The sequence below is a fragment of the Lampetra planeri genome, chromosome 49 (assembly GCF_965212315.1).
Source record: "Lampetra planeri chromosome 49, kcLamPlan1.2.h2, whole genome shotgun sequence".
Classification (NCBI taxonomy): Eukaryota; Metazoa; Chordata; class Hyperoartia; order Petromyzontiformes; family Petromyzontidae; genus Lampetra; species Lampetra planeri.
This window is the reverse complement of record NC_136155.1, coordinates 9,113,065-9,138,469: the sequence shown is the minus strand read 5'-3', so window position 1 is coordinate 9,138,469 and position 25,405 is coordinate 9,113,065. Positions and strand designations below refer to the sequence as shown.

The window sequence follows — 25,405 nt, the reverse complement described above, 5'->3', positions numbered from 1 at the left end:
GATTCATAAACACAGACCTTCAACCAATGACAAATTAAGCAATCATTGGAAGGACGTGATAAATCAGGTAAAGTATTAACTGCTTTGATGTTCCCTTCTTACCTGCCAATATTAGCCGACTCTCAAATATCCGGGCCCTGGCCGAGCTCGGCCCTTGCCGAGCTTACACTTACATTTACAAGCAGGTTTCCGGGCCCTGGCCGAGCTCGGCCCTTGCCGAGCTTATATTTACATTTACAAGCAGGTTTCCGGGCCCTGGCCGAGCTCGGCCCTTGCCGAGCTTACACTTACATTTACAAGCAAATTTTTGGGCCCTGGCCGAGCTCGGCCCTTGCCGAGCTTACACTTACATTTACAAGCAAATTTCCGGGTCCTGGCCGAGCTCGGCCCTTGCCGAGCTTACATTTACAAGCAAATTTCTCTCTCCTACTGGCATGCTCCTGCTCGCTGCTACATTAACATTAGCTGCCCCACCCATCTCTAAACCTTTATAAACAGCCTGCTTCAGCAGATTCCCCCTCTATTTCACCTGAAGACGGTTGCTTGTGTTGCGATCAAAACGTGGTGATCTATTATTTTTTATACCTACATGACTTCACCCAAAAAACCAAAGAGTATGGATTCCTGCAGTCACAAAAGCTTCAAATCAAGATTGAAGAGTTGATCTGTCCCACCAAAACCATGATACAGTGTGGCATCTAATGACTCGTGAACTGCTCATCTCCACAGCTTGGGGCGTTTAGGCCTGTGGCTGTGTCTAGTCAAGAGAAAGACATGGCAGAGACACTGGAGGTGGTGCAACGTTTTTATTTTTCCGAAATCTGTCGTCAATGAAACATGAGGCCAGGACAGGACATTCGCAACTGTGCCATGACACCAGCAGCAGTAGCTGAGATGTAACTCGTGTAAAATCCCCCAAAAAATATATAGAAAAAGCAGGTAAAATTGTGGAACCATAGTCACTGGTGCTGCTGAGTGGGTGTGGTGGTGGGCAGGAGGAGTGCCGGCTGGTGGTTCCCTTAAGGTACCGAGATGCCCTCCATCATCTTGAGGAACTCTGCAAAACACAAGGACGACATCACACGCCGTTATTTGCACTTTTAAATAATCTCGATTGAAAACTAATTTATTTAGAACTGTCTTTTGTGTTTGGTTTGTTGTCTTTCCCCCGTAACCTCCGATTAGCACGGTGCGAAAGAAGTTCAACATACATACATACATTTAATTGAAGTGGTTAATTTGGGTAGAGTGGTGGCTAACATTGGTGGCAAGTGATGTGTGAACTTGTCCTGGAGTCCCTTTGTTAACCCGCACTGACCAGAGCCGAACGTTCCTCCCGATGGCCATGGCGTGGGGAGGCCAACTTTCAGCTAAAGTTGTGTGTATGTGTCACACGTGTTTGCATCGTATGTGATGTGTAAACATCGCCACTGGGGAGACAAAGGCGGCCGGGCGTGGTGCTCTCCACCTACCCCCTTTGTGTGCCGTGCCGGCCTTCATAGGTGCTACTTGCGAATTTCACTTGCCCCAACAGTCCGCTAAGGCTATATGGGGGGAGTTGTGTCTTTGTATCGCATGTGTCCATCAACAACCCTTGACACTCTTGCAATCAAGATGTTCCATCTCAAATGATTTTTTTCCTAGGCGAAATATATCTAAAATGTATATTCTTTAAAGGCCTGTCAAATGTTATTGATTGTAGGTTCCAGAGGTCTATTAATAAGTCGATTTGTTCCAGGGACATGCGGTCAGGGGAGGCAGGGGAGGCAGAGCCTCACCTGTCATACTCCAATGAAAATAGCTACGACTAAAAGTAAAAAAAATCAAATCAAATAAATATTAAGATTTTTCGACTGATCTGTGTTATAAATGTAATTTCTTTTTATAGTCAAAATCGCCAAATTTGCAGAGCTCCGCTGCAAACACAGGAAGAGACGAGAGGTGAGGCAGCGACGAGCTCAGCCCCCCTCTGATTGCACAACCCCTCAGTAACTGGATGGAGCGCGGGCAATAAGCGCGTGCCTGTTACTATCTCAGTATGTCACCAATGTAATGTTTGTAGACCCCTTCATTTCATGTCCTCGTCTTCCATACTCCAGGCAACTTATTTCACGTATGTGTATAAAGATATTTAGGCTCGCTGGTCTCGTCATGAAACTGCAATGAAAAAGCACCAGGGGAGGCAGCTATCACATCTGCCTCACTGAGGGGGGCGTGTTAGACACGTCCCCCTCAGTGAGGACATGCCCCTCAATGAGGCCACGCCCCCTCCGTGAGGCCCACGCCCCCTCAGTATCTGAATCTGGCTCTGACACTCGCCAGTGCTTCACCAGCCATTGACCTCACCGCACGTCACTGATTTGTTCGTAAGTCCAACTTTACTCCTGTTGATTACAAGCATGTTGTTTGGCATGTAAATTTAACACGGTGAATGGCTTTTAAAGTTGTATCATCTCTTGTTGATGTAGATGCCACTGGCTCTTTATGTTCTGCAGATGTAGATGCCACTGGTTCTTCACGTTCTGCAGATGTAGATGCCACTGGTTCTTCACGTTCTGCATATATAGATGCCACTGGTTCTTCACGTTCTGCAGATGTAGAATGCACTGGTTCTTCACGTTCTGCAGATGTAGATGCCACTGGTTCTTCACGTTCTGCAGATGTAGAATGCACTGGTTTTTCACGTTCTGCAGATGCAGATGCCACTGGTCCTTCACGTTCTGCAGATGTAGAATGCACTGGCTCTTTATGTTCTGCAGATGTAGATGCTAATTCCCTTTGGTGGTCGTGTTTCCTCTCTTGAAAAACGTACCCAGATATGTTTACACAGTTGCTCTCTTCTTCTCTTCATAAATCAACTTGTAACAGGCAATAGCATCGTGAATAGCTGCCGACACCTTAGTAAACCTTTCAGTGTGCTTGACACCGAGCAACCACTGCCATCTATTGCATGGCGGTTGGGCTTACGACTCTCGGTCTGAACAGGCAACTGGACATACGGACAAGTTTGTCCGTATCTCTGAAAGTTCGTAAGTCGACTGTTTGTAAGTAGAGGAGTCTCTGTAAATTTCATTGGGACCCGAGGATTTCGTGCGGAGTCCCTACACCACTTCCTGTGGCCCAGCAGCTGGTGACAGTAGTGGAGAGCCCCTATCAGTAGCTCTTCATCTCAAGCGGTGCTTCACAACATTGTTTGGCTACTTTTGTACCCCCCCCCCCTTGTTGTTTCAACCGGGTGTACCTCCCTTGCCTGACCCAATATGGTTCTAAGAAATACATGTATGAATAATGAACATCAATATTTTTACCAATTGCCTATTTTGTGACGTATCCTAACTAGCAAATAACTGCAATCGAATACAAGATTCAACGGACGCTTTGCACGTCATTCGCGTTCGCCGGTTACTCATGGAAACCACATTGGTTACGATCAACGAGTTATTATATCGTTCTAGGTTTTCCATATGGATTTTAATGTTATCGTAGTTATTTTATTTCGGCAGAATCATACAACGTGATTATTCACCAATGACTCTCATGTATGATATTTCACACATTTATAAATCACCTCACGTACCCCCTGGGACATTTCCATGTAACCCCCAGGGGTCCCCATAACTCCGGTTGAGAACCACTGCTCTCGATCATATTTGTAAATCATCTTCAAAGGAGGCAGGTGGATCACACACATTCATAAAACTTTTTACCCAATGGCATTGAGACCTCAATCTCCTGGCTTGCTAGGATATGGCGGTACTGTGAGTGGATGAATTTCCATCTGTAGTCCATCTGTAGTCCATCTGTAGTCCATCTGTAGTCTATCTATAGTACATCTGTAGTAGATCTGTAGTCCATCTGTACAGGGACTGAGTGTTACCCCCTTGCATCCGTCGCTTTTTTTCCAGGTGCTCCACTATCCTCCTCCCAAACGTATAAACGCTAGAGTTGGCCAAACGGTCCGAATGTAGGACCACAGAGCTTCGGCAATTGTTCGAGCCGGCTCTGACCGCCTTCTCGCTTGTCTGTGGTTTCCCTCGCGCCTCTGTAGATTCTACAGCGCTTTGCGATGCACACTTACATGGACGATAACATATTAAATATATAAATGTAGCCATTATTAACCCTTTCAGTTCGATGACGTTTGTGAACGTCATTGGAATGGAACCAGAAGAAAAAATAAATAACTTTATCAGTACCAAGGCTCCCACAAGGCCACGCGGGAGGGAGTGTAACGCAGTTTGGCGCTGGCTATCGTAGAGTGCGGCGATTATGCCGCTACGGTTTTCTGCGGGCGAGTGACGACGTCTTTGAAAACAACGGCACTGCTGCTATGCCTCCTCTACATAAAATTAACACCGAACCCGCTTGCGCGTACCGAGGATTCGGCGGTTAACGGGACCACCCACCCACTCTGCAACTTTCAGATGTTTTAGGAATGGTAAAAAGGGTTAAGAGGACTAAACAAAAATAGAGGAGGGGGGGGGGGTGTCCACATTCCTGCGCTAACAAGAGCCAAGTTCACACACAAACTCCGCCAGAATCGCACTCTCACCATCAAAGTCCAGGCGGCCGTCGCCATTTTTGTCGCCGTCCTTCATCAGCTCGTCCATCTCCATCTCTGAGACGTTCTCCCCCGTGCTCATCAGGATGTCCTTGAGCTCATCGCGGTCAATGTAGCCGTCGCTGTTCCTGCGCGACAACGCCGTGTCCCCTCACTTGTGTCACACGATGACGACGACAACGTGCGCGAAGTGCGAGGGGAGGGTGGTCTTAGCGTCGTGCAAGGCCATCGGGATGCTGCCGGATGCTTCGAGATGCTAACCACCACGCGCCTCAGTCTTTGTTCAGCCTCCGTACGCATCTCATGTGTTATCGCGGATTGTGCAGTACCCCTATGCTAAATGTTATTTATCATAACGCACTTGCCGAAACGTCGCTAGTTGTATATTGGTTCTTTTTAAGGCTACACATGGTGTTATTGATAGACGTGTTGATTTTTTTCATGTATAGTCATGTAGCGTTTATGTACGTGTAATGACTGAAAAATTAAACCAAGCCAATATGCAGTCTAACGGCTATTTGAAAATAAATAAAGGTCTCCGATTGGTAGAAAGAGGCCTCTACGGTGATTGGTCGGGAGGAAGACTTTTAAAGGGATTGGAGGAATAAGGTTTGAACGAGATTGATCAGAAAACAGAGAGTATCCATTAGTGGGGAAGGACAGGGAAGGGGGCCCGAGGAATATAATTGGAGAGAGCATGAGTGGAGACAACCACGAAGCCTAGGGTCCTTTATTGTGGTTGTGTCCAAATAAAAAGTTGCTTTTACTACTTCGTTGTCAGAGTCGTTACATATGTAGTGTAATAGCGCCGGCTGGTGACCATCAGCAGCAACTGTGGTGGACAAACAGCACACGCCAGTGAGCATATACATGGGTGTGTCGGCAGAGCGGAGGAACTGGGACAAAGGTCATTTTGGGCCCCATCTGGAAGCCCCTGGAACCTACTGTCTTCGCTCGATATTGCGCTGATAGATAGCCTGTTTGCTGTCTTGGTCAGCGTCGTCGATGTTAGATGGATAGTGTTGTGTATAGGCTAGCGACTGTAGAGTGTACAGGTGAGATCGTGTGTGTTCAATAAAGAAGGTGCCTCTACAAACCTCGTCTCCGACTCACTGACACTACACATACATATGTTCAACATCTTTCGCACCTCACGTAGCCAACTGTGCTAATCGGAGGTACGGGCTAATCGGAGGTGTGGTCAGTACTGGGGTTATACGTCAAACAGGAGGTCGGGAGTTCGATCCCGACCATTACGCATGTTGTATATTTTGGGTTTGTGTGTCTCTCTCTCCCCGTGACAAGATGGAGACGGAGACAAGACAGAGATGAGATCGCACACTGCGCTATGAACCCGGCGACCCGAGTTCAAAGCCCGCTCACGGTCAACACCAATGACGATTATTTGAACCAATCATGGGCCTACCCTAAGTCTACTCAGCCTCAAATAGGTTCCTGGTGTGGTGTGTGAACATCGCCACTGGGGAGACAAAGGCGGCCAGGCGTTGTGTTGGCCACCCACACCTCGTGTGCTGTGTTCGCCTTTGTAGGTGCTCGTGAACAGTACTTGCCCCAACAATCTGTTCAGGCTATATGGGGGATCCTTGTCTTTGTAATTGTACCCAGGGCAGTGGGGAGCGGTCGCATAGCGGTCAGTGGGCTGTGCTAAAAACGCGTCGACCCGAGTTCGATTCCCGCTCACGGCCACCACCAAACACGATTATCTGAACTGGTCCTGGGCCTCCCCTAGGTCGAGTCAGCCTCAAATGAGTACCTGGTGCGATGTGTAAAAACATTCCCACTTGGGAGACATACGCAGCCGGGGGTGGTTCTGGCCACCCACCCCCTCATGTGCCACAGTGCCGTCCTTTGTAGGTGCTACTCGCTAACAGCACTTGCCCCAGCAGTCTGTTAAGGCTACACAGGCTGGTGGGGAGGGGGCAATCTTTGTCTTTGTACCCATGGCTCGCAGGCAACCAGCCATCACCTTGCGTGGCGCGGGCGTCACAAACCTGTCGAGGATGCGGAAAGCCTCGGCCAGCTGCTCCTCTGTTTGGCCGGCAGACTCCTCCTTCATCTGGCGCACCATCATCACCAGGAACTCTTCGAAGTCGATCGTCCCACTGCCTACAATCAAAACCAAAGGGGACCGTTGTCAGTGTTATCACGCAGTCCGGTTGTGGTAGGATTGGGCTAATCGGAGGTGTGGTCAGCGATGTGGAATTTTAGTTTTGTTTTTCCTTTCACTTCCGATTAGCGTGGTTGGGCATCTTTGGCGCAAAAGAAGTTCAACGTACGTACGTGCAAGTGTTGGTGAACTTACAGTTTCTAGCAGTTCCCGGTCAGGGTTTGAGCCGGACAGTTCAGCAAAATTGATGCCTGTGTTGGGGTGGCATGGAATGATTCGTACCGAGATCTGGTACCAGTAATGTGTTGAACTTTTTATTTTATTATACCGTAGACTACTGGACCTAGGCTGCCTGAGATAGATGCGCGGGTTTGGTGTACAGTGGAGAGGGTGACAACGAGGGAGAGGGTGACAACAGTGGAGAGGGTAACAACAGTGGAGAGGGTGACAGCCATGGACAGGGTGGATGGATTTTGGTCTACTGTTCCGCGCTGACCAGAACGTGTTGGTGGAGATGGGGAGTATCCACACCCACGCTTTGCCCCACCACGTGCGACCCTGCCGTGTGTGTCTGTCGTGTGTGTCTGTCCCAAGAGGTGGTGGACGGGGATTCTAGAAACTTGTCCTACTGATTTCCACTGCCGCACTGCCCAGGACGTGGAATGGAACCGGCGACCTCCTCCTTACAACTCCAGTGCACGACACATAACACCATGGCTGAGCCCTGCGTTTCTCAGTTAAAAATATATATTTTAAAGTTTTGTTCACTGCTTGCCATATTTGCGACAAACCAGCACCTAATTCGTATCAGTTTCAGCATTCGGTCACTGGAAATTTAAACAAACCAGGGTTGGCATAGTGGCGAGATGTTAACTACTTCGCTAGAAATGAAGGAGGTTGTGGGTTCGACCCGACCCTGACGCCTGTATATTTGGAGTTTGCGTGTCTCTCTCCCCGTAGTCGCGTGGATTTTTCTCCGGTTCCTCCAGTTTTTTCCTCCAAATTTAGAAACATGTATTTAGAGTATTTGGCTGCTATACATTTTCACTTGATAAGTCATTCCGTTGAGCTATTATGTGTGTCCAGGTTGCTTCTTAAAGATAGCTATATAGCCCAGTGGACCTTAGCTGGTAAAATAAAATTAGTTTAGTTTAGTACAGTTTTACAATAAATAAATCAATTTTAGTTTAACTACACGGTAAGAGACTGCTGCACCACTACGTGGGGTGCTTGGCCCGATTTCCCTGAGGCATCGTGTGGCTCTCGTGTGGCCCCCGTGTGGCCCTCGTGTGGCCTTCATGTGGCCCTCATGTGACCCTCGCGCAGCCCCCGAGCGGTCCTTGTGTACCGTCCTCGTCCACTTCCTCGATGATGGCGTCCAACTCCTCCTTGGTCGGGGTTTGGCCGAGCAGCTTCATCACCTTGCCCAGCTCACTGGTGCTGATGTCGCCGCCGCCATCCGCGTCGAACATGTCGAAGGCCGCCTTGAACTCTGAGTAGCGGGGGGGGGGGGGCACGTGGCGATGCGTGGAGGCCTCAGCGCACGGCGACCGTGGCTGTGCCGCCCGTGTCTGGGCTTGGCCAGGACTGTCTGGGAACCGGTATCGGTGTTCGCTTGACAGGAATTTATTTGTGCCGAGGTCCGGTAACTGATATTGTGATTAGCAATTAGATATTTTGGGTTAGGTGTTGTTCGTGTAATGCCAACTTTATTTTTAACGTAGCTCCCCACCACCTGACAGAGCCGATCAAATGACGTTGTGAGGTCGTGGGGAAATACGCCAATCGATTTGGCTTATCAGTAAAACTGGAGGAATGTTGAAACACCCAAGTAAAAATGTAAAAACAAATGATACCAACTTTTACTGGAGAGGATGCTCAGCATCATCAGGTGGTGGTATTTTGGTGAACTTGATTACAGGACACTGCACAGTTTTTAACGACCTTGGCTGACTGGAGAAGGTGGAACGCCTGTTGATGTCCAATGAATCCCACAATCCCTGGATCATGGTGGACTATATTGTTTGTTCAAAGATTCATGTTTTTTGTTGTTGTTTGAAAATTGATTGAATAATTTCAATTATATATATTTTTTGTTTACGGGGGGTACATCTCAAAACGGCGAACAGCTCCCCCTTACCTGCGATCTGCTCCTCGTTGAGATGCGCGCGCGCATCCGCCTGCGCCTCAGTCTGTAGGGGCAGACAGACAAGGAGGCAGCGGTGAATTAACTGTGACTTACGCACGCGCACGACGCGTTGGTTATTATTATATATTTTTCTCAAAAACAGAGAATAACACGGAACCGTGCTGGTTATAGCAACATGCAAATGTCTGCCGCTTGATCAACCGTTTACTGCAATGTCGCGTGGCCAAAAAATGTAACCTGCTTCGCACCCTGGGGCGGTCAAGACCGTGGCAACCATGCTTTTTAGACAAACGTCACAGGCCTTGTGTGCGTGCAATACGCCCTCGGGTCCAGCTACCGCGCAATTTGCTTTTATTACCACCGCCCCCTCCCCCAAGCTCATTTCCCGTAGCTCAGCAAATCGTTCGGCGGCAGTTTTTTGTTGTTTAATGGAGCCATCAGAGCAAGGCGAGACACATCGTCAGTCTGGAACTCGATAGACAGAGCTTCATGCCATGTGAGTGAATGGCCCCGGGATACGACACCGGAGCAACTACTTTTTGGAGCCACCCCGTGGAGCCTCTCTGACCCAACGCAAGGTGGAACTCATTCATGCACTGCGCATTGGTTCGCCGGTCGTCAGTCATATGGTATATTTACGATTTGTATGATTCAAATTTGGGATATGCCAAATGAAATTGAAAACCTACGCTCGAGAAATAGGCTGAAACCCGGATTCGAACTCAGGGCCTAAGAAGTGTCAGCACGGTGTTCTGCGACTCGGGAATTGGCCTCCCACGAGCCTCCGTCCACTCGTTGCGTGTCTCGATCTGGGAGTCGTGTGTAACACGCAGCGTCTGTGCTTCACACACCTCGGGCGGTGAGATTTGGGGGCCTTGTTGGGCGCCGGGCTGACGCGTGACGTCCGTCGCCTTCGTTGCCACTCGGCCGACCGAAATGTGGCTCGGTGTTACGGGCGAACGAAGCCATCTCTCACTTTTCTTATGCAAATAGTTTTTGTTAAGTTGCTGAAAAGCAACGATTTAATCGGTCGCTGAAACAAAATAACTTAAACTGACTTGAGCTCAGTGAATTTTCGCCTTGTCAAGACATCCATGCACCGACCCACGTACCGCTTACCTCCCCTGTAATACGGCAGGCGTGTGTTGCATAGTTCACCCCGAATATGTACATGTTCTGTGTGGCGCATGTTTGTGTCAACCGAACAACCCATTTCATGCTGCCACTGGAGTTGCAGCATCGCGTTACACAGATTTGAGGATAGAGAGGACAATTTAGATTATTTGTTTTACTTAATACCGCAAACGCCGAGAGCAAATGTGAACGAGCCACAGTGGGAGGGGCATCGACCTCTCGAGCTGCGTTGACACACGCTCGCCGAGATACGGCAGCAACAACAGAAAGCCGTAACGCCGCCTTGAAACTCGACTAGGCGGGTTCAAGGGGTGAGGTCACGTGCTTCTATCGTTCCGTGCGAGTGCTGATTGCAAGGGTGTGGCAGACAAAGGTGGGTTATTCCTGGGACGTTATCGGTGTCAATATGCTCGTTGGAAGCTCATCGTGCTGGGAGCAAAGTGGTGTTGAAAGAATTTACAAGAATATTAGAATTTAGTGTCGAGTTAAATGTCTCAATGTTCTATGAGATGCTGTGTTGATGTAATATTGCAAGAATAATTGGCCTTTGTAAATCGGAAAAGATGCGTTTGGATTTTGTTGTAACACACCACGTGGACTCCAGCCGCTGGGAAGCTCCGCTTTGGTGGTGGGAACACGTCACGTGTGTCGTGTGCCTCTCCGCATTACTAATACCCCTTCAAATACAAACCATCACACGCTGCATGCACCTGATTATTGGTAAACACGTTAGTCGTGACACAATGCATAAGCATAAAATTCGGTTCTCCTTGACATATCTCTCGGCTCGGAATTAAAATAAATATTTTTACACATCCCATCAGCCACACGGCCTTCTGGGAGGGCATAATTTCAACAGCATTGGTTCAATACAAGTAACTCTGGACCGATTTCAACATTCACTGTCTCATCAGTGGAGTCAGGCTTATTTGAACCAATGCTCGTGAACTGCCGGATGTTTATAGGCAAGACAAAGATTCCCCGTATCGCCTTTAATAGGATGTTGGGGCAGGTGCTGTTAGCGAGCACCGATGAAGAACGGCACGGCACACCACGCGCGCTCGGCCGCCTTTTGTCTCCGATAATGCGGATATTTACACACCGCACCAAGTACTACAGAGTCGACATCGGGGAGGCCTATAACCAGTTCAGATAATCGTCACTGTCATGGGTCGTGAGCAGGAATCGAACTCGGGCCGGCGGATTTTCAGCGCAGTGCGCGAACCACTGCGTCACCGCTCCACCATCGTTGTCTTTGTCGCGCGTGACACACGCGCGACAACATTTTACTGCGCCGATTCTTCTCCACGATACGTAACGCATGCTCAACTATGAGGCGCGTGCAGCGTGTTGGACTTTATTGGTATTTTAACCGGAGACGACCGGGGGACGTGGGCAGGCCACCGCTTGTGAGGCCCTCTCGTGTCGAAGAGCTCCCTGCGCGGTGGTTGTGGTGGTGGTGCAGAGTTCGAATTTGCTCTGGGTTGGCTCGAGGCCGAGAGGGGGGGGGGGTACTTGCCCCCCCCCGTGCCCCCCGCGTGTCCGCACGGCCACCGTGACCCCGGGAACCCCCACACAGCGACACCAGCCCCGTGCCAATCACTCGCAGCGTCTTGCACGCACGCCTCGTGATGGGCGCAGGCTGTCCGTGATGCTGATGATGACGTGTTTCTGTGTGTACTGTGTGTGGTTGTATGCACGTGTATACATGTGTGTGTTCGTGTGTACTTCTATGTGTGTCATGTAGTGGCTGTGTGCAGTGTGTATGTGTGTGTGTACTGTATGTACGCGTGTGTGTGTGTGCTTTATGTACGCGTGTGTGCGCGCGCGCGATGTCAACATTAACATCAGCAGCTCAGCAATGCCCCCATGCGCTCGACCCGCGGTGCCGGGGTGGGTATCGGCGGGGAGGAAGGAACCTCAGGGCCAGTCCGAGGGAGCCGCACCCCATGGGCCGTGTGAGCCGGGACTGGAGCCGCACTTATCCTGCGCATCACTGCTGGCCGGTTTTTACGTGGGGCTGCTGAGCCAGCCGACTGCAGGAAGCGGCTCACGGGCCGAGCACGATGGCTCAACCCGCCTCCCGGCCAAACCGTGACCCCAGGACCACGTTCCAACCTTTATTATTATTAATGTTTGCAAAACAACATTCGCAAAGGGGTGAGTGAGTAATTTATGCAGTGCACTGCGTTTAATGCATCACAAACCCCTCCGGCTTCTCCCTGCACATGGGGAAAAAGATAAAATGTGACAATTAACACGACACGTGTCACAGACGCCAGGCAAAGCAACGGTGGAGATCAATACACAGCGTGCTAGCATCACACACACAGAGCAAGCTGGCATCACACACAAAGAGAACACTGGCATCACACACAGAGCAAGATGGCATCACACACACAACACACTGGCATCACACAGCACGCTGGCATCACACACAGAGCAATATGGCATCACACACACGTAGCAAGCTGGCATCACACACAGAGCAAGCTGGCATCACACACACAGAGCAAGCTGGCATCGCACACAGAGCAATATGGCATCACACACACGTAGCAAGCTGGTATCACACACAGGGCACGCTGCCATCACACACGTAGCAAGCTGGTATTACACACAGAGCAAGATGGCATCACACACACAGAGCAAGCTGGTATCACACACAGAGCAAGACGGCATCACACACACGTAGCAAGATGGCATCACACACAGAGCAAGATGGCATCACACACACGTAGCAAGCTGGTATCACACACAGAGCAAGATTGCACCACACACACGTAGTAAGCTGGCATCACACACAGAGCACGCTGCCATCACACACACGCAGCAAGCTGGCATCGCACACAGAGCACGCTGGCATCACAAATGCAGCACGTCGTCATTCGTTCATTCTCCGGCTTCACGATTCACGCGTGTATCTGGATATGCGGTGCTTATGAGAATAAGTCGTTTGCAAATTAACTAAAATGCTCCTGGCGACACGGATCGACGCGCCCACTCCCTGTCCATTCTGAAGTCACGCGTCTAGGCCGCAGTCAATGACCTTTAAGATGAAACAATCACAGTTGTGATCACAGTGAATAATCATCATCTTGGCCGTCGTGACGGAGAACATGAGTGACAGCAAAATGGGCAGACAGTTCGCTGTCTCGCCACAAACAAAAATCTACACATCCTATCAGCCACACGGCATTCTGGGGGAGTGCATGACGTGTGAAGTGCCAGCTGGTGGCCTCGAAACATTGAGTAGTTTACCGGCATCGGTTCAGGCAGACCCAACTCTACTCTTTGGTTCTTTCGGTAAAGTCACGTGGAAGGTAAATAAATTAAATAATAATAGAATACAACGTTTCGATTGCAACACAAGCAACCATCATTAGACAAGAATGAATGAGAAAACAAACATAGTAAACTTAGAAATGTAATGAAATACAACACAGAGAGTCGGCTAACACAACAGTCAACACCCTACCTGGTTGATTACGTTCTTCTAAAGATTGCTTGCGTTGCAATCGAAATGCCGTATTCTATTATTATTTTTAAAAAAAATTCTACGTGACTTTACCGAAAGAACCAAAGAGTAATTCCTGCAGTCACGAAAGCTTCGAGTCTAGTTTAGACCCAACTCTGTTGATGAGACAGCAAATGTCGAAGCTGGTCAAGGGTTTGCTTGTCGTCGAACCAACGCCGTTGAAATTGTGCATTCCCAGAAGGCCGTGTGGCTGATGGGATGTTTGTAAATATAGATACGCGTTGTTAGGCGCAGAGACAGACGTGGAAAGGATGAGGTGGATGTCTTGCTTGGCTGTGTTGATTGTTTTAATCAGGATGACCTAGTTTGGAAAACTGGTAACGCGCCTGGTGAGATCGAAGATCCGTCAGCATATTTCGAGTTGCTATTTCTCCGCAATGGAAACGGCCTAATCGCTGGGGCTGGGGGCCGCAGTAATGACGCCCCTACGGGCTGTCAAGACCAAAAAGTTGAGATGCCCCTGCGTAAAAAAATCCGCAGAGCCCCCTTTACAGCCGCAAAGTGACTCGGCGCCGGACTGCTGGCAATGGGCATTAGCCTAGCGACGACTGCTGCGCTTAATCCCAATGCAGTGATTTGCAGTGTCATTTTTTAAAGTTTTGCTCAAAAATGTTTTATCATAACGCCGGTGGCGTCACAATGTGCCTTCTGGATTTCGAATGACGTCAGGGGTTTTCTAACGTCTCCTCTGAAGCGGGTGGCTCGAGGTATTTTTTGTGAGGTGAATACACCCCGCAGTATTAACCAGGGTGGGCTGCCGGAGTTGAACCGCGACCCTCTTGTAACGAGAGGGTCGCGAACGTGCTACTGCTGGGCCGTCCGTGCCACCGCCCCCAAGAGGGGACACGGGGGCTCTGCTCGTGAAAGGCAGCGCCACGAGGTAACTCCACGGCCACGGGCGGACTATTCACGTGTGGTCTCGCACTGCACGTCCGCATTGTGGTCGTGAGCCTCACCATAACAAGCAGCACACGCTGGGACAAAGACAAATACCTCCCACCCCTCGTGTGGGCCACACAGACTGTTGGGGCAAGAGCTATTAGCGAGTAACTCTCCGTGAAGGCTGCCACGACGGCGCAGGAAGTGCCGGGTAGCCAGCACCACTCCCGGTCACCGTTGTTTTTCCAATGCTGATGTGCACGCCGGCTGAGTATCTGGTATTGGCCGTGAGCGGGGATCGACCTCGGGTAGGTGGGTCGTGGCGCAACGTGATGACCGCTACTGCACTACCATTTCCCCCGCATCATCGGCACACGTGCCGTGGTACGGGGACATGGTGGAGAAGGACGCAATGGTAATTGAGGAAGATCTTCGGCAGTTTCGTTGGCGGAGTCGCGCACAGCAATGCGGCCTTCCACGTCAAAGTTAGCGTCTCGGTGCTCAAATGAAAGCTAGTTCCTAGCGCCAGGTGGTGGGAATTCCGCATTAATATGGCAGGTGCCATTGTATCCAAGTGTGAAAATCATTGTGAATTCTCCGGCGGTGATGTAGGCTGGCCAGGTGGAATTCCACATTACTATGGCAGACGCCATGGTATCCATGTGAGAATCACTGGAATTCTCCGGCAGTATTGGAGGCTGGCCAGATGGTGCAGCTGAATGATTGACCACGGCGGGGGAGGGGGGGGTTTGGCGCCTGTGTGTGTTGGTCCCTGCATGCACCCCCATCTGGGCTTTTCTTTGGCCTAAAAATAAGGGGGGCTGACCCCCACTTGGCCCGGGCACAGCAGCGGAGGCGGTGGCGGCCCTTGTGCTCAATAAGAATACATTTGTGCTTGCGCTGGCACTTGGGTATTTTTAACCGACAGATGAGGGATGCCTAATAAGGAGGCGCGGGGCCAGGAGAGGCGCACGGAGGCTCTAAGCAGATGCTTCCAGACAGGCTCGGGTGTCTCGCAGGCGTGGACAGAGCCGGGGACAGGTGCCGGACACACCCGGAATTATAGCCCCACCACCCTCTGTCCGATATCCACACCCCGCATAGCCCCTAGTTACGCCCCCTGAACCCACAACCTACCCTGGGACACGGGTGTCACAGTGGTAACGTCTGCGTGTGCCACAGCAAGGAGGGCCTAGGTTTGACTGGGCGCCTCTCTGTGTGGAGTTTGCACATTTTCCCTGTGCTCTGCGGAGTGCGAGTATTGGTTGTGTGCGAGTAAGTGATGCGTGAGATTGTTGTGCGTGTGTGTGAGAAGTATTTTCTCCCCCTGTCCTGCATGGGTTTCCTCCAGGGTCTCTGCTTTCCTCCCATAGCAAAAATACACAATGATATTGGCATTGTTATATCCATAGTCCCTAGTCTCTACCCACATCTCTCTCTCCCTTATCCTAACCCCCCCCCCTCCAAAGCCACCACCGCATACACCCGTGGGCCTCCACCCAAGTTGACTCTCCCCCTTAGTGGTGAGCCTCTGGTGTGGTGGCCCACCCCGCTTTACCGCTCTGCCGCTCTATCGGGCTCAACATCCGAGTGGAGCTTCGGCGGGTCCTGCCTGCAACCCATACCCCTGTCCACACCCCGGAGCCCCTGCCAAACAGCGCGCCATCCGACCACGCCCCGCATACCGCACATCCAAACGCCCCACGTGTGACCACCACCCGCTGCCTCTTCCAACGGGCCGGGCCCGCACTCCCACTAAGCGCGGAAGCCAATCAGGGGCGCATCGGTCGCACGTTCGAGACGGGACGCGTCGCGTACAACGCAAGTGCCACGATAGCCAGATAAAGGTTTGTGTTTAATTGAGTACGGTTTACACGACGCCCATGGAAGTATGATTGAGTAAGGATGCTATTAGGGTCAAAGCACTGAACCGGCGCCACAAAGAGTCTGGGTTCAAATCAGGGGCAGCCACCCGCGAATAAAACTGGGATCGGGTGTGCAGCGAGTCAATGGTCTCAGTCCGGTCACCAAATATAAAAAAAACAGCATGCTACTTTGCTTGTGCACTTGATTCGTATACACGTCACCACGTGCTTTCTACGTGTCAATCAACACCCTGAACTCCCCTCGTAAACGAGACCTTCCATCTCCAGGGATTTTCCTGGTTAAATAACTCGATGGGATGTTTTTTTATATATCTATCTCTCAGAATGTAAATATCATCACCGGTTTTTATTTTATTTCATTTACCACGGTGCGGTCTAATTCCCCGGCACGTGCGGCTCTACTCCGCGCCGACTTGTGGCATTATTGACCGCGTGCCAACCTGAATCAATTGGATTAAATTAAACTAAAAACCCGAACTGTAAATCGAGAACTATTTTGCCCTTTGCACTTCCAATTCGCACGTTGCCACGAACTAAACGACACTGGCCCGAGCAGTCGATGAAGCGCTCGGAGCGCATTCGACACAGCATGCGTCCCAGCGTCCTCGCATCGACTGCTACTTTTCAGAATTTGAGCGTTTGCTGCACATCGTAAGAATTCACAGCCTTCGTCAAATCGGCCGGGCTTACAGAAGGACGAGTTATGATCTCGTTCGCCGCTGTCGGCCTTGGCCGGGAATCGAACTTTGGCCTCCGGCTCGTGCGCTAAACCAACTCCGCCACTCTGAATCTTCGCTCTCTGGTCAATATTACGTACAGCTGAACGCATTGCATGTGTACGCGCCCTTCGAGAGATCGATACAACGCGTGGACAGATGATTGCTGCCAGTTAAACCTCAATGGTATATGTACGTATGTTGAACCGCGCTAATTTCATTTGCACACAAATGAAATTGCAACAGTAGCTGCCATTGCATAAAAAGAACGAGTGTGTGTGTGGAGGACATTGTTAGTGATGAGTGGTTGCATTGGCAATGCTCACCATTCTGGTCGTCTGTTCTCCTCCTCCTTCTCTGTCTCTGCGCCCTCCCAGATGCTCACAGCTCCAGCGCGGAGTGTGAAGAACAGGGGGAGCGCGCTGCTAAGTAACCCCCACACACCTCCTTAATTGGGCTGCCCCCCACTCCCCAACCCCACCTCCAACCCCACCCACCCCGCCTCCCTGGGGGTGGCCCCGTGCTATTAAGACAGCGAGGTAGGGTTTCGCCGCGGAGGCATCTGTACAAACATTGAGACAGGCGGTGACATTGGCGAGAAGGGGGCCAACCGCGAGGAATCGGATACAGACCCAAGGCGCCGCACAGATCACGGTGTGTACACAATTCGGGCGCAGCTCATCGCGGCGCTCAGTGGATTTACACGCTTTTATTAATGCGCTCCGTCTCGGTTGTCACCAGCCGTGGTCTCTCCACTGCTGGTTGGGGGGGGGGTCCCCACGCTGTTGTCATCCGTCGCGGTGCTGCAATGCCGCAATTCGATCTCTCTTGCACGCGAGCTCAATCACCACAGTTGGTGCGCTGCGTTGGCCATGGTGCACAAATAACAACAACAAACTCAACACGGTCCGTGTCAATAATAACAAGGTTGCCTTGAAATGAAAAATATGTAATGGGCAACGTTTAGGGTAGTGGCCCTTCTTCATTGCACATAAACAGAGAGGCCAAGGAGAGTGGATAATACGATTTTGAGAGTACACTTTACACCACGGGGCCTGATGAAAATTATAGTTTAAAATGCGGCCAGATAAGCAGCTTTTAAATTGGCATATGAATAATCACCTAACAGTATCATCTACTTATTATCAGATTAACCCTTCAATGTCACGACATAAATTCATTTGTATTAAAAGTAACATGCTAAAGTGCTTAACACGTAGGCTTTCGCGACCAAATTCATCCATAATGTATGTTTTTTTGGGTTAAATCGTATAAATATATAAATGTGTCGTTAAAACCCACCACTACCCGACACAGTCAACGAGTAAGGGTTGTCACGTAAATAGAACATGCCAATTCGTCACTAGTACAGCACATCGGTGTTTTGGAGAGCCAACCCACGACATTTACAATCTGAGCACGACGTTTCGCTAGTAATTACAGCTAGCTTCATCATGCGACAGCCAGATTTGTGGAGAAGTCTGTTTCGTTCGTTTATAGAGGCGTAGATATGGTGACCACGCTTCTGCGCTCTTGCGCAAAGTGGGGGGGGTACTGAGTCAACGTGCATTATGCAAGCATTTAATACACACAATAGACAAGAAGGACAAGCTCAAAGGGCTCGCATAATGTTATGTCTCGAATTGTAAATGTCGTAGGATTATTCTCCAACACACAAACGGTGTGCTATACTCGTAACGAATCGGCATGTTTTGTTTACTTCACAAATCTTACTAATTGGCTGTGTCGGGTGGTGGCGGGTTTAACGACACATTTATAGTTACGCGATCTAACCCAAACATCTCTCTTATGGAAAAGGTTGGTCTCGCACTCCAGAATACAATTGGAGGTTTAAGTGCAGGCAACAACGTTCACTGAGTCCAGCTAAATGAACCGAATGTCAAAAGTGGACACCCCCCCCCACCACCTTATTCATACCCCTTAGTGGGCTTTGTCTGGTAGGATGGGGATGGTTTAGTTTCATTTGTATGTGTTTTGGTGATTTGTTTACCTTTCATGTACTTCGCACTACAATAATGTTTTTGCACTGTTTGTTGTTGTGACGTTCTTACCCGCCCCGACTGGACATCTGTGAAAATATATTTTTTTTATAGCTCATCGGATTCCTCAAGTATAAATGTATATTCTGAGTCTGAATGTGGAATGTCCACCACTGGCTCATGGCTATAAAGTGGAGATGGTCCACGGTGGTAAGATGTTATATATCTCTCTCGCCTGGTATTCAAAAGGTTGTGGGCTCGATCCAGACCCTGACACCTGCTGTATAGCTCACATGTCCTTTGGATTGCACTCTCATGCCCTTTGGATTGCACTCTCATGCTCACATGTCCTTTGGATTGCACTCTCATGCTCACATGCCCTTTGGATTGCACTCTCATGTGCACGTCCTTTGGATTGCACTCTTATGGTGCTAATCTCTCATTAACACTGCTGTTGTGCGCATATGCGGGAATGATACTCTTATGTGGCGATGGAAGCTCATTCATGTTAATCTTCCTCCCTAATCCCTCTCTCCCTAATCTCCCCCATTAACACAACTGACGTGCTTACGTCCGTGGATGGAATTCCTTTCCAGCTCAGACCTCGCTTGCTTGACCATCGCCACATATATAACCTTGTTGTAACTGTTATCTCGCTGGTTCAGAAGTTTCACTGATTTATTATATTTTTTGCGCCTGAGGACGACCGCTTGTGTTGCGATCGAAACGTGATTTATTTTATTTTATACCTACGTGACTTTATCGAAAAAACCAAACAGTATGTATATTTGGGATTTGCTTGTTCTGCCTGTGGTGGTCGCATGGATTTTTTTTTGTTCGGGTCCTCCCGGAGTTTTCCCTCCACATTTAGAATCAACGTCACGCGTTTAAGATAATTTGGCTGCTAAGAAATGTCCACATGATGACAAGCCACTTTGTTGAGCTATAATTTTTGATAGCCAGGTCACTTCTGAAAAAAAGATGAATAGCTCAGTGGGCCTTACCTGGTAAAATAAACAAAAGTTGAGTCAAATAATGTTTAAGTGTGGTTTGAGAAGGAAGGCCAAGAGTCATGGTCTGAGATTAAAATGCTGCCTGGTGGCTAATCACACCTCTGATTAGCACGATGGGCTACGTACGGTGCGACAGAAGTTCAACATACAGACATACAATGGCGTTTGGGTGGAGCCCTGCGCCATGGGAGCGACCGCTCTTCGTTGTGTCCCTGTGCCTCGTGCAGTGGTCAGCTCGGTCGTCAGCTACAGCATCAACCGCAGGGAGGTGGGGAAGTGTGGATGAAACTGGATTCGCTTTGAGAAGGGGAGAGCTGCCACACGATCTGGTCAAATAAAAAATAGTTGAGGGACCTTTTCACTTGTGGCAAAACGTGCATGTTTTGCCACAGGTACTGTGTGGTTAATGCAGACTTGATTCCTTGTGAGATGTATCTATTTGGTGCTTGAATATCTTAACACCTGTTTTATTGCTAGAAAGGGTAAAATCTATTCTTATTGCAATCCAAATGACATGATATAGCTGCTCACTCGAGCTATACATGCTCTGATACGTGCTTTGTCTTTGTACTGTTCGTCTTTTGGCGTTCTCTGGTCTGACACGGGTGAGACTTGGCCATAAAGAAGGTTGCCTCTGGTGTATGCCAATCAGTTTCAAAGACAATACATATATTATTAACAAAGCATGTGTTTGTTTGCAGGTTCACCACAAGTACGTTTGGTTAATGCAGTTCTTGATTCCTTGCGAAAGGTATCTATTTGGTGTTCGAACATCTTAACACAACTACTATTTTATTGCCAGAAGGATAGGTAAACACCGATTGGGTGCAGGAGTCAGAGGAGAGGGGAGGAGGCATCGCTGACGCCGCTCGCGTGAGAGCGGAAGGTGATGAGTCGCGAGTGAGGCGAGTTGGGTCAACACGCGGAGCCGAAGAATCCGGTAATGCGAGAGACGTCCCGCGAGTGTGGCCACGAAGGGTTACGAGCAGCAAGGGCAGCGACAGAGGGAGCAGGAGACAGGGCCAGGTCTCAGGTAGCCCGGGGCTGGTGACACCCCCCCCCCGCCTGTGTTCAGTACGTGGCAGGTCAGGCGCGGACAAAAAGCCTGCCTCGCTTGGCTCAGCTGTTTTTGCCGCTGTCTGTATGTCGCCAGCTTCTCAAGGCGCAACGTCGTCGATAGAGCGAGACTCAAGCGATACTCGCTTGACAAGACTCCCTGAATTTGAATAAAATTGTGGTGCCACAGCAACGGAGCAACTCCGCTGGCGCTGCCATCCCCTCCAACCCCTCCACACGAACGCATGTACACCCCCACTAAACACACACACGCACTCGTGGGGGGGGGGGTCACCTGGTACCATGGGTTTTTACCCGAGGGACCCCTAGCGGGGATATCTCACAGTTTCCCAGTGCCAGGAGATTGGACGACCCCCCCAGGCCAAATTGCATTGCGGCCCCCATGAATTGGCTAAAAATTGTATGGGCACGACGAAGTTCACCGGGCTAACCGCAATAAGACACTCACAGCACGGAGAAGGGGCCGGGGGGGGGGATATTACGCGGGCAGCGCAGACGAGGAGGTGGGAGGGAAATTCCTGGACCCACTGCAGATGTGTATTCCACGAGACGGCCACCCCGATCAAATCGAGTCCTGGGTGGGGAGGACAGATGCGTAGACTGGATCGAGGCGTAATGGAAAAGCAACGCTCCAGGTAGGGGCGGGGCATCGGCTTAAAATCGAAAGGTAGGCGCCCGATTGACCGCGCAGGATAACACCACGTGACCCTGGATCTTTGGATTCCGAGGGCATAAAAGGAGGGGGCGTAAAAACGTTAAGGGGTTCTCTTCCAGCCGTTTGCATTTTAAAGATCTTTTCATCCCATAAATGATGAGTTGTGTTTATTATTATTATACGAGCGTGAGGAAACCGGAGCACCCATAGAAAACCCCACACCTTGCACGAGGGGGGCAACGCTCTATCACCCCCGTGCAGATTGCAACAGATATCGATTAGTCCACTCGCTGTACCGCCTTCTCCTGGCCAGCCAGGGTACGGCACCTCCTCGATGCCCACGGGAAGGGAGTTTCCCAACATTTGTGTAATCCACCAACCCTCGCCGCCTACACCACCTAAGAGAGTTTTATGACTTCTGACAACAATAACGAAGCAATTTGCCTCATTCACATTTGTCTCTGCACGTGAAGCATCCAAGCATGTTTACACATACCAGAAGAAGGTGGAGCAGAACATGTCTTTGTTGACTCTCGAGTGCCATATCCCTAGTGCTTGTGGGTTTTCTCGCAGAAACCCAGTTTCTTCCTATAGACAAAGCGTGCGTGCGCTAACAATACACGAAACATTCCAAGAAAGCGCGTTTTGAAACTTCTATGCTGGACATCCGTCGTAAAAAGACACTGCAGGATTGTTGTCAGACAGACCGAGAGACAGAGAGAGAGACAGAGAGAGATGGACAGCTCTTCATTGACTTCTACAAACGAGTTTCACTGTCAACGTTTAGTGCTGCCACAGCTGTGTGAGCTGGTTTTTGTGTTGGGCAGACCCAGGACTGGCAGAGCGGTAGGGTTTGCTGGTGGTAGGGTTTGCTGGTGGTCGGGGTTGCAGGTGGTCGGAGTTGCTGGCGGTAGGAGTTGTTGACGGTAGGGGTTTCTGGTGGAGGTGCGGGTTGCTGGTGGTAGGGGTTGCTGGCGGTAGGAGTTGTTGGCGGCAGGGGTTGCTGGTGGTGGTGCGGGTTGCTGGTGGTAGGGGTTGCTGGCGGTAGGGGTTGCTGGTGGTGGTGCGGGTTGCTGGTGATAGGGGTTGCTGCCGGTAGGGGTTGCTGGTGGTAGGGGTTGCTGGTGGAGGTAGGGGTTGCTGGTGGTGGTGTGGGTTGCTGGTGGTAGGGGTTGCTGCCGGTAGGGGTTGCTGGTGGTGGTGTGGGTTGCTGGTGGTAGGGGTTGCTGGTGGTGGTGCGGGTTGCTGGTGATAGGGGTTGCTGGTGATAGGGGTTGCTGGTGGTAGGGGTTGCTGGTGGTAGGGGTTGCTGGTGATAGGGGTTGCTGGTGGTGGTGTGGGTTGCTGATGGTAGGGGTTGCTGGTGGTGGTGCGGGTTGCTGGTGGTAGGGGTTGCTGGTGGTTGGGGTTGCTGGTGGTAGGGGTTGCTGGTGGTTGGGGTTGCTGGTGGTAGGGGTTGCTGGTGATAGGGGTTGCTGGTGGTAGGGGTTGCTGGTGGTTGGGGTTGCTGGTGGTAGGGGTTGCTGGTGGTTGGGGTTGCTGGTGGTAGGGGTTGCTGGTGATAGGGGTTGCTGGTGGTTGGGGTTGCTGGTGGTAGGGGTTGCTGGTGGTTGGGGTTGCTGGTGGTAGGGGTTGCTGGTGATAGGGGTTGCTGGTGGTAGGGGTTGCTGGTGATAGGGGTTGCTGGTGGTAGGGGTTGCTGGTGGTAGGGGTTGCTGGTGATAGGGGTTGCTGGTGGTAGGGGTTGCTGGTGATAGGGGTTGCTGGTGATAGGGGTTGCTGGTGGTAGGGGTTGCTGGTGATAGGGGTTGCTGGTGGTAGGGGTTGCTGGTGATAGGGGTTTCTGGTGGTAGGGGTTGCTGGTGGTAGGGGTTGCTGGTGATAGGGGTTGCTGGTGATAGGGGTTGCTGGTGATAGGGGTTGCTGGTGGTAGGGGTTGCTGGTGGTAGGGTTTGCTGGTGAGAGGGGTTGCTGGTGATAGGGGTTGCTGGTGGTAGGGGTTGCTGGTGATAGGGGTTGCTGGTGATAGGGGTTGCTGGTGATATGGGTTGCTGGTGATAGGGGTTGCTGGTGGTAGGGTTTGCTGGTGATAGGGGTTGCTGGTGATAGGGGTTGCTGGTGATAGGGGTTGCTGGTGGTAGGGGTTGCTGGTGATAGGGGTTGCTGATGGTAGGGGTTGCTGGTGGTAGGGGTTGCTGGTGGTAGGGGTTGCTGGTGATAGGGGTTGCTGGTGTTAGGGTTTGCTGGTGATAGGGGTTGCTGGTGATAGGAGTTGCTGGTGATAGGGGTTGCTGGTGATAGGGGTTGCTGGTGATAGGGGTTGCTGGTGGTAGGGTTTGCTGGTGATAGGGGTTGCTGGTGGTAGGGGTTGCTGGTGATAGGGGTTGCTGGTGATAGGGGTTGCTGGTGATAGGGTTTGCTGGTGATAGGGGTTGCTGGTGATAGGGGTTGCTGGTGATAGGGGTTGCTGGTGATAGGGGTTGCTGGTGGTAGGGATTGCTGGTGGTAGGGGTTGCTGGTGGTAGGGGTTGCTGGTGATAGGGGTTGCTGGTGGTAGGGGTTGCTGGTGGTAGGGGTTGCTGGTGGTAGGGGTTGCTGGTGATAGGGGTTGCTGGTGGTAGGGGTTGCTGGTGATAGGGGTTGCTGGTGGTTGGGGTTGCTGGTGGTAGGGGTTGCTGGTGGTTGGGGTTGCTGGTGGTAGGGGTTGCTGGTGATAGGGGTTGCTGGTGATAGGGGTTGCTGGTGGTAGGGGTTGCTGGTGATAGGGGTTGCTGGTGGTAGGGGTTGCTGGTGGTAGGGGTTGCTGGTGATAGAGGTTGCTGGTGATAGGGGTTGCTGGTAGTAGGGGTTGCTGGTGATAGGGGTTGCTGGTGGTAGGGGTTGCTGGTGGTAGGGGTTGCTGGTGATAGGGGTTGCTGGTGATAGGGGTTGCTGGTGGTAGGGGTTGCTGGTGATAGGGGTTGCTGGTGGTAGGGGTTGCTGGTGGTAGGGGTTGCTGGTGGTAGGGGTTGCTGGTTATAGGGGTTGCTGGTGGTAGGGGTTGCTGGTGATAGGGGTTGCTGGTGGTTGGGGTTGCTGGTGGTAGGGGTTGCTGGTGGTTGGGGTTGCTGGTGGTAGGGGTTGCTGGTGATAGGGGTTGCTGGTGATAGGGGTTGCTGGTGGTAAAGGTTGCTGGTGATAGGGGTTGCTGGTGGTAGGGGTTGCTGGTGGTAGGGGTTGCTGGTGATAGGGGTTGCTGGTGATAGGGGTTGCTGGTGATAGGGGTTGCTGGTGGTAGGGGTTGCTGGTGGTTGGGGTTGCTGGTGGTAGGGGTAGCTGGTGGTTGGGGTTGCTGGTGGTAGGGGTTGCTGGTGATAGGGGTTGCTGGTGGTAGGGGTTGCTGGTGGTTGGGGTTGCTGGTGGTAGGGGTTGCTGGTGGTTGGGGTTGCTGGTGGTAGGGGTTGCTGGTGATAGGGGTTGCTGGTGGTTGGGGTTGCTGGTGGTAGGGGTTGCTGGTGGTAGGGGTTGCTGGTGATAGGGGTTGCTGGTGATAGGGGTTGCTGGTGATAGGGGTTGCTGGTGGTAGGGGTTGCTGGTGGTAGGGGTTGCTGGTGATAGGGGTTGCTGGTGGTAGGGGTTGCTGGTGATAGGGGTTGCTGGTGGTAGGGGTTGCTGGTGATAGGGGTTGCT

At 51.0% G+C, this 25,405-nt stretch overlaps 1 protein-coding gene across 2 annotated transcripts; it reads right to left on the bottom strand.

Annotated features, from left to right (window-relative positions):
* Positions 1-791: 791 nt before the first annotated feature.
* Positions 792-17,441, bottom strand: LOC144733991 (troponin C, skeletal muscle-like). Of its 2 annotated transcripts, XM_078616017.1 has the most exons (7): positions 17,318-17,400; positions 12,180-12,194; positions 8,830-8,881; positions 8,038-8,181; positions 6,574-6,688; positions 4,553-4,689; positions 792-1,057 (listed from the first exon to the last, which is right to left on the bottom strand). In XM_078616017.1, exons 1-7 carry the CDS (start codon positions 17,318-17,320, stop codon positions 1,020-1,022), a joined length of 504 nt encoding a protein of 167 aa, XP_078472143.1. In that variant the 5' UTR covers positions 17,321-17,400; the 3' UTR covers positions 792-1,019. The 2 variants fall into 2 exon arrangements, with proteins under 2 accessions (XP_078472143.1, XP_078472144.1); XM_078616018.1 differs by lacking the exon at positions 12,180-12,194 and having other exon boundaries at positions 17,318-17,441.
* Between the last annotated feature and the right edge of the window lie 7,964 nt (positions 17,442-25,405).

Coding starts and splice junctions, on each gene's coding strand:
- LOC144733991 (XM_078616017.1), bottom strand. Junction 6,689..8,037: donor CGAGGAAGTGGACGAGGACG/GTACACAAGGAC, acceptor TTTTGATTGTAG/GCAGTGGGACGATCGACTTC. Junction 1,058..4,552: donor CGGCCGCCTGGACTTTGATG/GTGAGAGTGCGA, acceptor TGTGTTTTGCAG/AGTTCCTCAAGATGATGGAG.